This window comes from Marmota flaviventris, chromosome 1 (assembly GCF_047511675.1).
Source record: "Marmota flaviventris isolate mMarFla1 chromosome 1, mMarFla1.hap1, whole genome shotgun sequence".
Classification (NCBI taxonomy): Eukaryota; Metazoa; Chordata; class Mammalia; order Rodentia; family Sciuridae; genus Marmota; species Marmota flaviventris.
Genome location: NC_092498.1, coordinates 23,474,822 through 23,489,842, shown reverse-complemented (window position 1 = coordinate 23,489,842; position 15,021 = coordinate 23,474,822). Strand labels below are relative to the sequence as shown.

Sequence of the window (15,021 nt, the reverse complement as noted above, 5' to 3'; positions counted from 1 at the left end):
TTCTAAGAGATGCAGGAAAAAAAAAAAAGGTACTCTTTCCAATCACTCCAGTCTCCTGGGGCTCCCCCAAATCATCCTGACAGGGAGGAAGAGAGAAGTTGGCAGATTTCAGCACATTAATAGCAAACGACAAATTAGTAACTATGTAACTATGTTCTTTAATCTTCAACATTCATAATTGCACAAAGTATCACTGATCATTTAAATAATACATGTCAAACAATCTAATGAAGAAAGGAGTAAGGTACAATGTTAAAAGCAATTGCTTGAGCTTATAAAAAAATGTCTGATAATAACATTTAACACTCAAAGTGCAGAATCTTGACAGGTCTTCTGAAAATTTTAAGTCCTTACCAATAGGGCAAAACACTATAGATAAACACACACAAATATATTCAACCTGCTCCGTCTCTCTGCTGAACACACAGCAATTCTGACTTCCAATATATACGTAGTGTTTCTAACATATGAAGCTGCAACTGCAGAACAGCAACAGGGGAAACTATCCTTTACTTTCAAAATAGAATCGGGTGGGGTAGTCTAGTCTCCTGACTAGCCAACTTTAAAATGGCATAACCAGAACTTTGTTACAGAGAAAAATATTTTTCCTTAAAAATGTATATGTGTTAAAGATGGCTGAAAATCTTGTCCACGCTAGGGGAAAGTTGAGTGTGGAAAAATCTGCATTTTTCTATCTATGCCTTAAAGAAAATAAAAAGCCAGAGCATTCTGGCATTAGCAAAAGGCTGAACTAAGTTCTCAGGCAATAAATTTATGGGGAAACATGACGGGCTTCTCATTAAAGCTATGTGTACATTGGCTGAATTTTATACAAGATTCTTGAATCTTGTGGAAAATTGGGCACGGCTTGACATCTGAACAATGTCCCTGGTTTGTTTGATTTCTAAAGCATCGGAAAATGTTGCACTTTGGAAATCAAGTAGAGAAGAATAAACACACTCTAAAACAGAACTGGGCTGCATCTGACTTATTTTTCCATATGTCTGCATGAAATATTTATTACGTTTATTTCTCTTACAAACATAGCCCCCACGTTAGAAATACTGCGGAGGTTTTTTTTTTTTTTTTTTTTTGGTGGTGAGAAATAGTACTTTTAAGGCAAATCTTACCCAGCAGCAGTAACCACCTAAGGATAGGCAATTTTCAGTTGGCTTTCAGAAGCTGGTTGCCATGACAAAGAACACAATTTATTCCTTAGTCCCTTATCACAGCTACGATCACAGACCATAAAAATTAACAAGGCTCTTTTCCTTTTCTGTATGATTTCAGAGCTCCTCATCCTTACCTGAGGTCTTTTGTTCACCCAATTAAATAGAATGAATGTCAGTCATCTAGCAATTCAATTAATGCTGATTCAAAATTCCGGCCAAAACCAGAATCTATAATCACAACCTCCTAATCACAGCTCAGTCGTGAGAATGAAAAGTAAGCAGGAAATTGCACTAATTACTCAATTAGACTAATACTGTCTTTTAAAGCAAGGGCTTAAGGGTTGTCAGCCTGACAAAGGACTTCAGAGTCCTCCTCACCTTGTGTGTTCCTGTTGCCTGAGTGAAACTCGTGTTTTCAAGTGGTCATAATTTCTACTCATCTAACACAGATGAACTCCATCAGGCAATGGAAATTTACAACTGATATACAGACTACAAGTGAGGGACCATTCTGGTGGCTTCTAGGGGTTCCCAACATAGGCCTGTACAATGGCCAAGGTGATCCCTCTTCCCAATGTGAAGATAGGAGAGTACACACCTTTCTGGCCCCAGGAAACCATTTAACGAGGGGGCGAGGGGGAGTGCTAAAGAAAAGTAGTGCTTCTCTACAAAATCTTAAATTAAGCCATGCTCACAGGTACCAGATTCTGAACTCCCAACAGAGCCACAGCATGTTGGGCAGAGCTCTTTAGAAAGCCACTCACACCTGGTGTGGGCCTGTGGGTGGCTAGAACCAAGGCTCATACACATCCTGGGGACTGTTGCCCACGCCAAGCCCACCTGGAGAAGCCTTCATGAAATCAATAATGAACAACAAAAAAACTGGTTGGGAATAACATACCAGCAGATGTGACTGAAGTATTTACAAAACAACACTGGATATAGACCAAACAAGCTGGACCTTATTTAAAAGAGAGAGAGGTCCTTTTTTTCCTATTCAGTTTCAAAAGACTTAAATATTCTGTAAACAATAGGGAGGACACTAGAGCCTGTCATGCCTCTGGTTTTTGTGGTTATCTGTCAAAATCCTTCCCCAGCTGGCTGCAAGGAGAGGAGGGAGAGACAGGGAGAGGGAAGATGGCCTACCCGACATGGCATGGGCTTTTCTCTACAGCGGTTCTGAAAATGACCAACTTGGGAACTGCACAGGGATTCTGAAAGGAGGGGAAACATTTATTTGACTAAGTGAGATAAAGTCTTTACTTCCAGGGTTTGCCTTGCAGGTGGCCACTGCCAAGTGCTCGGGGGTTCGAGTGGCCAGCAGGGATCCCAGTGGGCAGGTTCTGACTACTGCGGGCACTAGGCACCTTGGAGTCTCTTCCAGAGGAGTTAGTTTGGTTCAGCCGGCCTGGAGGGAGCAAGAAAGAGGAGCTGAGCAACAAGAATGATTCCAGGAATAATCCGCCAAGTATACTTTTAAGCTAATGAAGTCCTAGTCTACCACCACTTTTAAGCTAATGAAGCCTGGTGCAGCATGTACTTTGGGCCAATGATGACCTATTCCTCATCCTTGAGATCCACTTGCAGTTGGGGAAGGGGGAAGGGATGGAGTGAAGCTCAGATAGCTTTTTTGCTTCCTCACTGTTATCCCCAACAAACCTAGTCTCTCATTTTTCCTTTGGTGGAAAGGGGTGCAGGATGAGGGGTGATTAGAAGAAGGAAAGAGGGGCAAAGGTAAGACAAGAGGACAAACCAGAAAGTGCTGGGTGGTGGCTTAAATGTGCCCAGAAGCAATGGAAGGAAAAGAAAACTTCCTGAGAAGAAATCTGATTGCCTTATGCTGCGCTCAACCCTGCCTGAGATGCACCCTTTGACTGATAAACTCTTCTCTATGTCTAATTCTTACCACTATCAGGGGTCACCCCTACCTCATACCTGGATCAGCCATATTTTCAGATAGTTTAAGAATCTGAATAGGAAAGTGAAGTTTTTCATATGATGAGGGAATATTTCAAGCTACAAATCTCAAGTTTCACAGAAAACAAAGGTCAAAACATCTTACTAGGATTGTCTGTGGGACCCTGATCCTCTTCCAGATAATATCCTATCTTTTTTAAGTCTTCTGGGGTAAATCTCCATTTGTTCTCAGCCGGTGGGGGTGGCACTTTGGGGCTGGATCGTTTCCGGGCAGAACCAGGAGGTGGGGCCTGCTGGCAAGATGCTGGCAGGGAACCAGTAATCAGTCCTTCTGGGAATTTCTGAGCTAAGACTTTTAGACCTAGACATAGAAGAGCATCAAAATAAATAAACAAACAAAACAAAAACAGGATTAACATGGTAAGGCCACATCAAACCCTGGGAAAAAAAGCCTGCATGTCTCCTAATCTCTGGTCACCAAGTTGAAGCCAACACAAGGACATGAAATCTTTCCTAACGGTTTCACCATTAAGCAAATTACACCAGAAAATGTTACACGGGAATGTTCTGAGAATTCCAAAAGAAATCCTTTTGCTCAAATCTTCAGCATTCTTCCAGAGCCCTGAAGCAACACTGTTATTTTAGGAATTAAAAACATGTGCAATAGAGCTAAAGGACAATTCACATAACTCCTAGTTCCTTTGAGAACACTAAATTCCATACACTGAGAAGAAAAGGTGATGGGGTGGGTTGAAGGACTGTGAGTCCACAGATCTATCTTTTAAGTCCCAAGGAGAAGGTGGCCTTGCTCACCTCCAGAAAGCATGAAGAGGTTTTCAAACCCCCGCTCACACATGGTGGTGGCCGCCTGGCTGGCCAGTCTTTCGTCGTCGTCATACAGAATGATGATCTTGCCGTGAGCATTTTTCTAAAAGATAAGTTAAGGATCCAGGCACTGAGCTAATGCTCCTAGATTCTAAGAAACCCCCAGGGTTCTTCCTTCTGAGTTCAGGAAATGTCAGAGGAGTCCGTTCTTACCCATCACACCAGCAGTTACTGGATATTTCCTGTCATGGAAACCACATGAGCTAGTTTTCTTTTCTTTTGTGAACTAGTATTACCATAGTCTGAGACAGTACTAGTTACATACTTTATTTACACCCTTTGGTTTTTTTCATCCCAGGAAGTAAATACTATACACTCTAGTATCCATTTTACAAACAAAGAATCTGGAAAACTTCTATATCCAATGTATTCACTAAAGTCTTCCTTATAATAGTAAAAAGGTGGAACCACCCAAAAGTCCAAAATAAAGGAATGATTTAATAAATTATAGTAAATCTGAAGATGAGATAATATACAGTATCAAAAATGGAGTTTACAAAGAGCTTATGTTAGGATGGGGAGACATGCTGTAATAAGAAGCGGAAAAAAAGCAAGACACTATACATACAAGTATGGTTTCAACTCTGTAACACACACACACACACACACACACACACACACACACACACAAGACAGTCCAGAATAAAATATACCAATAATATAACAGGAGCAAATGCTCCAACTGTGTGATTATGGGAGATTTCCATTTTCTTTTTTATATTTTTCAGTATTTTAATTATTTTCTACTTATACAATTTTTGTGAATGGAAAATTTTTTTAAAATCAAAAATTTTAAAGGAGAAAAAATTAAAATAGAAAAATATTTATTTCTTAAGTTCTACTTGGGTAAGCTTTCTGGTGGGAAAATATTTTAGGACTACCTTTCAACAGATCATAACCTTTCACCTAATGTTTTTTTGACCCAGCGCAACATGGTTTGAAAGCATCTGCCTTCATCATCAAGATTCTAAGCAACAGTTAGGAATCCAAATTCTCAAATATGCTAACCTGACAGCCTTCTCACCGGGAACATTCCTTCATGGTACGTTTGATTCTTGTAATCCTCATCCTATCCAACTTCTTAAAATACAACAAAGGATACATATTCAAGAATATCATTTGAATAGGGGTTCATCGTTCTAGACAGAGTTGCAATTGGGTAACTGTAAGCTGTGAAGAGAAGAAAATGTTTAGAAGTCTGTAGCTCTCAGTACAACTTGGCCCCAGTTCCCAGCTGGTTTAAAATTTAAGAGGTAAATACATTTTCAAAATCATGAGCCATAAACCTAAATACACTGGGGAATAAAAAGAAACAGGACATTATGAACAAAGAATGAAGCTTCACTTCACTGTTCACATTTAGTACTGTTGAGCCCTGAGCCATTTGAGAACCATCAGCAGCCTCTCTTAGAGCTCATGGTGGAGCCAACCTGAGAGGTTTCCATAATGGATCTAGTACACACACGGACTCCCTGTCAATGCTGGTTTTGGTTCAGCCTGCCTGGACTCAAGAACAGGCTCTGTTCCTGGGAGTGAGGTACTATAAAACCCTTTCTCTCTTACCTCCGATGATGTGGCACTGCTGGTAAGAATCTCTATCACGAACATCTAGCAGCAGGAAGGGGCAGTCAGAATAAGGTTTGTCTTTGGTGTTAGGCTCTGCTTTCTTCACTAGCCCTTTGTCTAGATCCAGTTCCCCGACACCACTGATGACGCTGTAAGGGGGAAAAATAGGTCAGGAGAAAACAGTCAGGGTTTGGTGGCTTAAAGGTCAAATGCATTTAGAACAGTGAGATGAGTGCTCAATGTCTTTTCAAAAGGCACTTCAAAGGAGAAGGTAAATGAGTACAGTATTCAGCTTCTGAATGCAGGATCCTCTGGATTCCTATTCTATCATCCTGGACCCCAAGAGGGGATCCATGTATCCATAATTACCACCAGACAATGCCTGGTGATGACATGGCCAAGGGGGTATAAAGTGTAGGGCAGCATACAGAGAAAGAAAGAGGGGAACAGTTAATTCCAAAGGATTTTGAGGAGTATAAGAAAGCAGAACAAAGACTGATAAGGACAGGAAAAAACTAAAGGTGTTTCTGTGCGTATTACATATAAATATAAAGTGGCAATAATATTTTATATATTTCCTATATAGCCAAACACCACATAATGACATTCTGATCAATAAAGGACGGCATATGCAACGGTAATCCCATAAGATTATATTGCCTAGCCATATTGTTGCCATTTTAGTTTGGTCACTGTGTAAGTACACTCTATGATGTTCCCACCATGACAAAATCACCTAACTACATGTTTGTCATAATGTTCCATCATTAAGTGACATGTGAATGTACTTACACAAGATACTGAACCTTAAAACTTTGAACAGTTAGTTATCTGCACTTATGTCCATTTGACACATTACAATGTTGAAGCTGAAGAGGTTTTTATATTTAGTGGCATTCATATAAATGAGACAGGAAGAGCTGGGATTAAACTGAGAGATTCATTACTGACAGTTCTATTTCTAAGGTCATCTAACTACTAAAATTAGTTGCCATCTTAATATTAGAGAGGAAATGTGGTGAAAACATGAATCAAAGGACTAAGATGATGAGGTGTTATGAACAAAATGGCAAGTGGTGAGCATATCTGCAGTGGACTGAGAAGATGGTTACTTTCCTAGGAATATTAAGACACATATGCTAAGCCACAGTTTAGTATGTGGTGTATTTCCTCTTCCATCACAGCACATCAAATTCTGCATTTAAATCTAATAAACACTATGACTGTATCCTATATAGTGTATATTTTGTTGAACCAAAGATGAAGAAACTCTCTTTCATATAGAACTGCATCCTCAGTAGAAGTCCTTTAGGCTATCTTTTCTTGAGAGTCTTTCACAGTAGAGATACTAATGATGGCCATCTTTTTCTAGTAGAACCTAGTTTCTCTAGTAGAATCGTTTTACCAGTAGGAGGGATGAATATATGCTAAAAATCATCTCCAGTTCTATAATCAGTGGTTAATATTTGTGAGAAAGTGCTACATGAAATAGAGCCCAAGGAATAAGAAAAACCAGTCACGTGCAATTTAAGAATCAACACAAATTGCTGCTTTCACTCTCCTTTGCTGTACTCTGGGCTTTATTTTTCTGATTTTAGACAAAGCAATTATAAGCAGCAGTAGGCAGAAAAGGGGGTAAAAATCCTACTCTGAATGAAAAAACAGTACTTATAAAGCTAAGTATTAATAATAAACTTACTACAAAAGGGCTGAGAATGGAACTTAGGAGGGAAAATGAGTACTCTTGTATTAATATAGTCATTACTGGGGACTGAGAACCCAGGAGTGTTCTACCAGTGAACTATATTTCCCATTCTTTTTTATCTTTTATTTTGAGACAGGATCAAAAATTTGCCTCCAATTTGTGATTCTCCTGCCTCAGCCTCCTGAGTAGCTGGGATTATAGGTGCATGCCATTGTGCCTGGCTAATATATTCTTATATTAATTCAGTAAGACTGTGGTGAAAAAGATTCAGGAGATGGCATTTAAATAAAGAAAAAGTAGAAGGGCCAGAATTAAAATATAGGACCTCACTACTGCCAGCTCTGTTTCTAAGGTAATTAAATCACCGAAATTGGTGTTTAGATTAATCTGAAGGTAAAATGTGACTTGGATGAGAGTACCTCTGAAGAGTGGAGCGACTAGAGTCCCCTGCTCCCGCACTGTTGATGAACTCGACTGGGCTGGGTGACTGCTCACCCGGGTTCCCTTTTCCATTGGTCCTGGCAGCAATTTCAGCATCGGGGTCTGAAGTTGCAGAATCATTGTCTAAAATTGCAAATGAGACAATTAAATTTAACCTCAGAATTTGTACTTACTTATATTAAGTAGCTCCACAGAAATGAAGTCAAGAAAAGAAAATCTTATCACCATTATTAAATTTTTCTAGAAGTTGTAATGCACAGGTTCTCAAAATGCAGAAGACCCCAGGAGTCCCCAAAACCCTTTCAGTGGCGGGGCAGGTCTGCAAGGTGAAAACTATTTTTATAAGATGCTATTTTATCTTTTTTACTGGGTTGATATTTGTACTAATGGTGCAAAAGAATTAGTGGATAAAACACTAGCTCTAGCGAGAATAAAGGCAATGGTACCAAACTTTACTAGCAATCCCATTTTCACTCTCATGTGTGCACTTACAGAAAATAAGTACAGCAGTCACATAAAAAATGTCCCTGATAAACAATAATAATTAATAATTTTATTAAATCTCACTTTAAAGTGAGTACACATCTTTTTAATGTTCTGTGTGATGAAATGGGGAGTCCACATAAGTCAAGTATGCTACATATGTCACTGCCGTGGTTATCTCAAGAAAAAGTATCAGAGTGACTGCTGAGCGGCAGCTGAGCCAGCTGTTTTTGCCGTGGACACCTTTTTTGCTTAGAAGGAAAACTGACAGGAAAGCTCTTGTTATTTACACTTGTGTATTTTGTAGACATTGCCTCAAAAATGTATTAAGTGAGCCTGTCAATTCAAGGAAAACAACGGATGGTATTTGTTGTCAATGATTAAATTTTGAGCAAAACCCAGGATTTTAGAAACTGTATTTGCCATCGGGCACTGAAGTATGAGGAACTGCTTCCCCATACTTATAGATGTTTCTGGGAAAATAAATGGTGAGATTAAAAATGTGATTTTTTTGATAGTGTGTAAAGAAATATGTCAATATAAGATCACCATAACTCAGTGAAATGATATTTTCCAAATGACCACTGCAAGATATAAAATCATGCATGGGTAAAAGATTCATTGAACGTGCAAAACAGACCAATGGATTTCAATGTAACCAAGTGTGAATGGTTCATTGATTTAGATTCTACTTTACAGCTAGCCGTTAAGAAATGACAAGTTGTCAAGTTTTAGTGTAGTATCAATGAAAAATATCTAGAGTTATCTGAAAAGGCTATTAAAATACTCTTCCTCTTCCAACTACAGGTCCATGTGAGGCAAGATTTCTTCGTATACTTCAACCCAAATAGTACATTTCAACAGACTGAGTGTAGAAGCAGATGTCAGAATCAGCTGCCTTCTATTAAACCAGACATGAAAGAGATTTACAAAATATGTAAAACAATGCCACCCTCTCTGTAAAATTTTGTTTTAGAAATATAGTTATTTTTCATTAAAATGCATTTTTATGGGCTCGGGATGTGGCTCAGTGGAAGAACACGTGCTTGGCACACATGAGGCCCTAGGTTCAAACCACAGTAACATACACACTAAGTTTTTGTGTTTGTAATGGGTTTAATATTGTTATTTTTAACTGAAATAATAAATATTGTTTAAGTTGTCAGTTTAAAAAGTTAGCACACTAAATATTAATAGAAATAATCTATATAAACCAAGGTTCTTTGAGGTCCTCGATAATTTTTAAGAATGAAGAAGGACACTGAGATAGAAATGTTTGGGAATTTGCAGTTTAACCAATACAAGAAGAAAGGAAACAGAAATAAGAGGCCTCACTTAAAAAAGGATATGAAAATTTAATATGCCTATTATATGATCATATACCTAGAAACTTCAAGAGAATACAGACACTAAACATGTGGTTAAGATTTTTTAAATGCTAATAAATATTTTTCCTAGGTATTTATTTGAACATGAAAAAAATCACACAGTACCTGCAGCTGTGAAATACTCTCAGAAATAAACCAAAACAACTGTAAAGGATTTATAAAACTTATAGGACTTAAGACAAATTTTACTTAGGGGTCTTAAAGGAAACCTCAATAAAGAAAGTGCCACACCTTGCATATTTCTGAGTGGTTGTCTAAAGGTGAAATGGTGTTAATCCTTTTCAAACTTAATTTTCATCTTGTAATACTAATCACAATAGATTTTGTAAGTGGTGCTGGGGATTGAATTCAATCTAGACAAGTGCTCTACCACTAAGCCATATCCCAGCCCTAAAAAAAAAAAAAAAAAATTTAAAGATGAACACACACACACACACACACACATATAAATAAAATTAAGGATAATTTCAACAAACTGCCTTATCAAATAAATAGTAACATAAATGATCAAAATAGTACAGAACTATAACAATGGAATATAACACAGAACTTGGAAACAAATCCTAGAACATACATAAAAAGTTAAAGATGCACAGCTCAAATCAGTGGGTAAAGTGAAAACTACTAAATGGGTGCTGGAAGTATTTCTCAACTATCTGAAAAGAGTCTAATTTAGATAATCACCTTACATCATATACCAAAATATATAACAGATAGTTTAAATATAGAAAACACACACACACAAACAAACACCCAATAGAAGAAGATACAGGCAAACACTTTATCTTATTTTGGAGATTATTAGTCTAAAGCAATAAAAGAAAACACAAAAATAAAGGCTAATAGGTTTGATTATATAAAAATGCAAATTTCATATATTTCAAAAACCAACACAAAGAAAATTAAAAGATGAATAACAAATTAGGAAAAGTATTTGTAACAAAGATGTATATGCTTAATTTATAGCTTTTAAAAATTAGCTCTTTAATTGAATAAAGATCATGTGCACAGGGTGAAACTGCAAGCCAGATGAAACTGTTGCTATGGATAGAAAGCCCTCCCAGACCCTCCTTCCAGAAATAAAACAACTACAAACCTGTGTATGTATTTTACTTCTTCTCCCTTATACATAGCCAGGATAATTTCATTCATACTGTTCTATACTTTGGGTTTTTATTTTGGTGTTGTTTTATTTTCACTTAATAATATACCTTGGAAATTGTTCCAAATAATCAAGTAAAGATTTTTCTCATTTATTTTCAAGGTTGTATTTATTTCCATTATATAAAGATATCAATTATTCAGAGCTCTTACAAATCAATAAGAAAAAAAAGAATTTTTTTTTATTCCTATTAAAAAAGAAAAGAAAATGGCTCAGAGCTTAAAAAAAGAAGTATGTATAACTAACCAATAAATAAATGTGTGCACGCATATACACATACACCCCTCAAAGTCATTATCAAAGAAGTAAAAAATAAAACTACTAGATACCATTTTTCATCCATTGAATTGGCAAATATATTTAAAAATGATAATTATTCAGCACTGGATAGGATGGGAGAATCAAGTCTTCCCATCACTCCCAATGGGGTGCATCTAGGTACAGCCATGCTGGAAAGTGGCAGTCAGCATGGAGTCATAATGGTTCTACCCTTTGACCATCTGCAGCAATTTATCTTCAGAGAATAAGGAGAGTCATAGCATGCATATATATATATATATATATATATATATATATATATATATATATACTGCAGCAGCATTTTATTAAAGTGAAAAATCAGAAAAGAATGCAATGCCCAACAATAGGAGGATAATTAAATTATGGTATATCCCTAGGATAAACCTACGACTACAACCTTTCCAATCATTCTTTTGAAGTCTATTTAACAACATAGGAAAGTATGCATGAAAAATGTTAATTAAAAGCAGTATAATACAAAACTATACACAAAGAATATGGATTTGATTGGGGTGAGGTATAAGATGCAGGAGGAAATGGACCAAAATGTTAACAATGATTATTGTTTATTTTTTCTTCTTTATATATAGTTTTTAGTTTTATAATTTACTAGGAAAATACTTTTAAGTTAGAAAAAAAGTAATAAACATTGTAAAAGGAGATTTCAGAATTCTTCAAAGATGACCAGTACACATTCAGATAGGATCTGTTCTACAGGCACTCCTGAGTGAGTTATTATCTGTGTAGAGCACTAGAAAAACACTAATATTACTCACACATTATGGTGTCCTACTTTACAAGAGCCTATTTTGCTGCGCAAATTTATCTCAGAAGAGAAAATTGCATGTGCCCATATGTTCTGGTGCTGCAATCTCAACAATGAATTAAAGGACCAAATCTAGGTTCTTATATAACCCAGTTAAAATTGGGAGTACTTGTATGAGGAGACTCAATTATCTCTGTTACAAAGAGCCCTTATTTCTCTGCCGTGTGAGAGGCATCTGTCAAAGATAAATTCCTGTCGTTTTCAGATTCTCTTTATTCTCTCTAACAAAAACCAGCCCAGGGAAATGACAGTTGAGTTGCACAAAACCAGTGTTCAGACTTCCTGAGAAACTTGTCTTGAATTCAGAAGTCAAATTCCTGACCTACATCAACCTTAACAAACACATTCTCCTTCAGTAAACAGCCACACATTGATTGCGGGGTACTTCAGGATAAAATCAAGACCTGAAGTCTATGTATTCTTTTCATGAGCGTACAACTACAGAGGTTTTATTTTCCACTCTGTATTTAAGAAAGGAAATCTGGAGCCTGCTTATCTTTCTAGCCTTATCTCCTATCCAGTGCCTACTCCTCCTTTAGTCCACAGTCAGACTGGATGAATTGATTCCCTAAACATGCCTGGTGTCCTTTCCTCTCTATGCCTTTCTCAGGCTATTCCTCAACTTGTAAAATTCTTATCTTAACCTTGCACTCCCACAAGGCCCCTATGGAATGCCTTGAAGAATCCTGCTTCAGTCTTCCAAGTGGAAAGAACTTTTCCTTCCTTGTATCTCCCCTAGTAACCTGCATCTTTCTCAAGAAATTTTCCAGAATCCTTTCATGAGGTATGAGAAGACACTGGTTACATAGGAGACACTTGGATTAGTGTCCCAGGTCCATTCCTTGCTAGCTGTATCACCCTGAGCAAGAGATTTAACTTCTAAGGCTTGGTCTTCTTATCTATAAAGTGTATGCTCCTTCCAGAGTTCTTGAGAAGATTAAGAAAAGTAAAATGAAGTACCTAGCAACATATACTCAACAAATGATGGTTGCCTTTCATTTTTCCATTATTAGATCCTGCTGCATTAGTAATTCTATTGTACTGTTTATTCTCTTCACCTATCACATGTACTGGTATGCATGTGTGCACATGGTGACTACAAATTCCACATAAGCAGAATTGTTTGGTTCGACTACATAGCCCTGAATTCTGTGACCTGTATATATAGAGAAAGCACTAAAAATATTTTGAAAAAAAGTAAATAGTATATGAAACAAATCTACAATGTTAGATGTGTTAGACATGCTCTACATGTGTTAGACCCAGAAAACCAGATGGCTTTTTTTAAAGAAATAAGAATTAACAATTTAAGCACCAGGCAGCATTTCTAGGAGTAACAATAGGATTAAAATAGTTATATCAAAGTCCTGAGTCCTTATAAACACACCAGCAAATGTAGAATGAGTACAATAAAGTGGTCAATCTTCTATTTTCCCCACGTCCTGGATTCTCATTACCTTCTAGCCTTTGGATCTCCTCAGTTGTCACTTCCAGTGTTTGATCAGATAGAGAAGCAACTTGGATGACCTGAGAGAAAAAGAACAAAATGTGTAAATGTGTGTATATTTGTTTAAGCAGAGACAATTCTGTCTTTTACAAAAGACCAGGAAACATCAAAGATCAAAGATCTCTTGTTTTAAGCAGCTGTCAGTGTCTTGAACTATAGACTAAGTCTCAGGCTTTTCTACTTTCAGGGTGGTAATTATATTGCAGATGATCATTCCAGAAGAAGAGATTCATGTAAAATATTACATGACAAACTTAAAAGACCAAAAGGATAACTTAGGACAAGAAACATGAATAAGAGCTTAAAACTACATCTGTTCTCAACATATTGTGGTCTCAACATGACACAGTATTTCTTAAAAATGCAATACTAACCTACAAAAACGTATACAGTATTGACAATGCTCATGTAATGAGGAAATAAATGTAATTATGAATATACTTATTATATAATAAGTTACAGTACTTTATACCTAAATACAGTATTCATTTTTCAAGCTTTTCTCATAACTTAGCTTATAAGGCCCAAAATCCAACTTGAGTTATGCCAATGTAACTCTTGTTTGGGGGCTAGAGAGGTAGCTTATCCATACATTTAAAAATGAAAGAAGAAAATGACTTGCCCAAAATAACAAAATAAATTACAATGGAACTGAAAAGACCTCAGTCATAGAAGAAGGAAAATCACTTGGGTTCCACAGGGGACAATATTCAAAAAAATTCTGAATCTAGAATTCTAGATTCTAAATATCGAGTTAAACGTAGAAGGTAAAATAAAACCTAAGCCATAGATTTTAAGAATTTAAAGCAGAATGCACATTTACTGGGGCTGGGGATGTGGCTCAAGCGGTAGCGCGCTCGCCTGGCATGCGTGCAGCCCGGGTTCGATCCTCAGCACCACATACAAAATAAAGATGTTGTGTCCGCCAAAAAATAAATATTTAAAAAAACCTCTCTCTTTAAAAAAAATTAAAAAAAAAAAGAATGCACATTTACTTACTTTACAGAATTCTTACTGAATAAAAGAGAAAAATTTCACACCATCTTTATGTAAACATTCAGACCGCATACCAATTAATCCTCCCACAGGTGAAATTTGAAGAATCAGAAACAATTCTTCTGCACAATCCCTAGAGCTGAATTTAGAAATGTTCACATAAAGCAGCACAAGTTGGTTTTAACTCCAATAGAAAGATCATTAAACTTACCAGCTGGGCAAAAGTGGTAACTTTTAGTCTCTTGAAAAGCTCATCTTTTTTGTATCTATAATCTGAAAAGCAGAATAAGACATGTTTATTTGGGTCTATTTTGCTTTCTTAGAGATTAAGACTTTCTAGTCATCAAGTCATATGTTATATCTTTCTAGTCATTTATGCTTTTACATGTATTATTTCATTTGATCTTCATGATATGCTCAGAACCAGGCAGGCATTTAGTGCTACCATCTCTTCATTTCCCCCTTGGTTTTGGTCATCAAGAGCACAGTCTGCCATTTTCCTTTTACTAAGCTGTCTCTACTGTGGTCATGTTGTATGGCATGCACTTTTGTAAGCTGCCTCAAATCCTTTTCAGGACAAACAGGGAATAAATGTCTACATTTTACAAAGGAGGACAGAGATCCAGAGAAGCTGAGTTACCCCAGGCCAAATGGCTAGTACAATGTTTACACC

At 36.8% G+C, this 15,021-nt stretch overlaps 1 protein-coding gene across 3 annotated transcripts in view; it reads right to left on the bottom strand.

Annotated features, from left to right (window-relative positions):
- Positions 1–185: 185 nt before the first annotated feature.
- Cep41 (centrosomal protein 41) overlaps positions 186–15,021 on the bottom strand; it is a 48,739-nt gene continuing 33,903 nt past the window's right edge. For all 3 annotated transcript variants that reach the window (XM_027950142.2, XM_071611887.1, XM_071611886.1), the window contains 8 exons: positions 14,560–14,621; positions 13,303–13,372; positions 7,665–7,809; positions 5,538–5,689; positions 5,077–5,144; positions 3,903–4,017; positions 3,235–3,450; positions 186–2,580 (listed from right to left, as the gene is read on the bottom strand). In XM_027950142.2, coding sequence (XP_027805943.1) covers positions 2,432–2,580; positions 3,235–3,450; positions 3,903–4,017; positions 5,077–5,144; positions 5,538–5,689; positions 7,665–7,809; positions 13,303–13,372; positions 14,560–14,621 — 977 coding nt within the window. In that variant the 3' untranslated portion in view covers positions 186–2,431. The remainder of the gene's footprint in view (positions 2,581–3,234; positions 3,451–3,902; positions 4,018–5,076; positions 5,145–5,537; positions 5,690–7,664; positions 7,810–13,302; positions 13,373–14,559; positions 14,622–15,021) is intronic.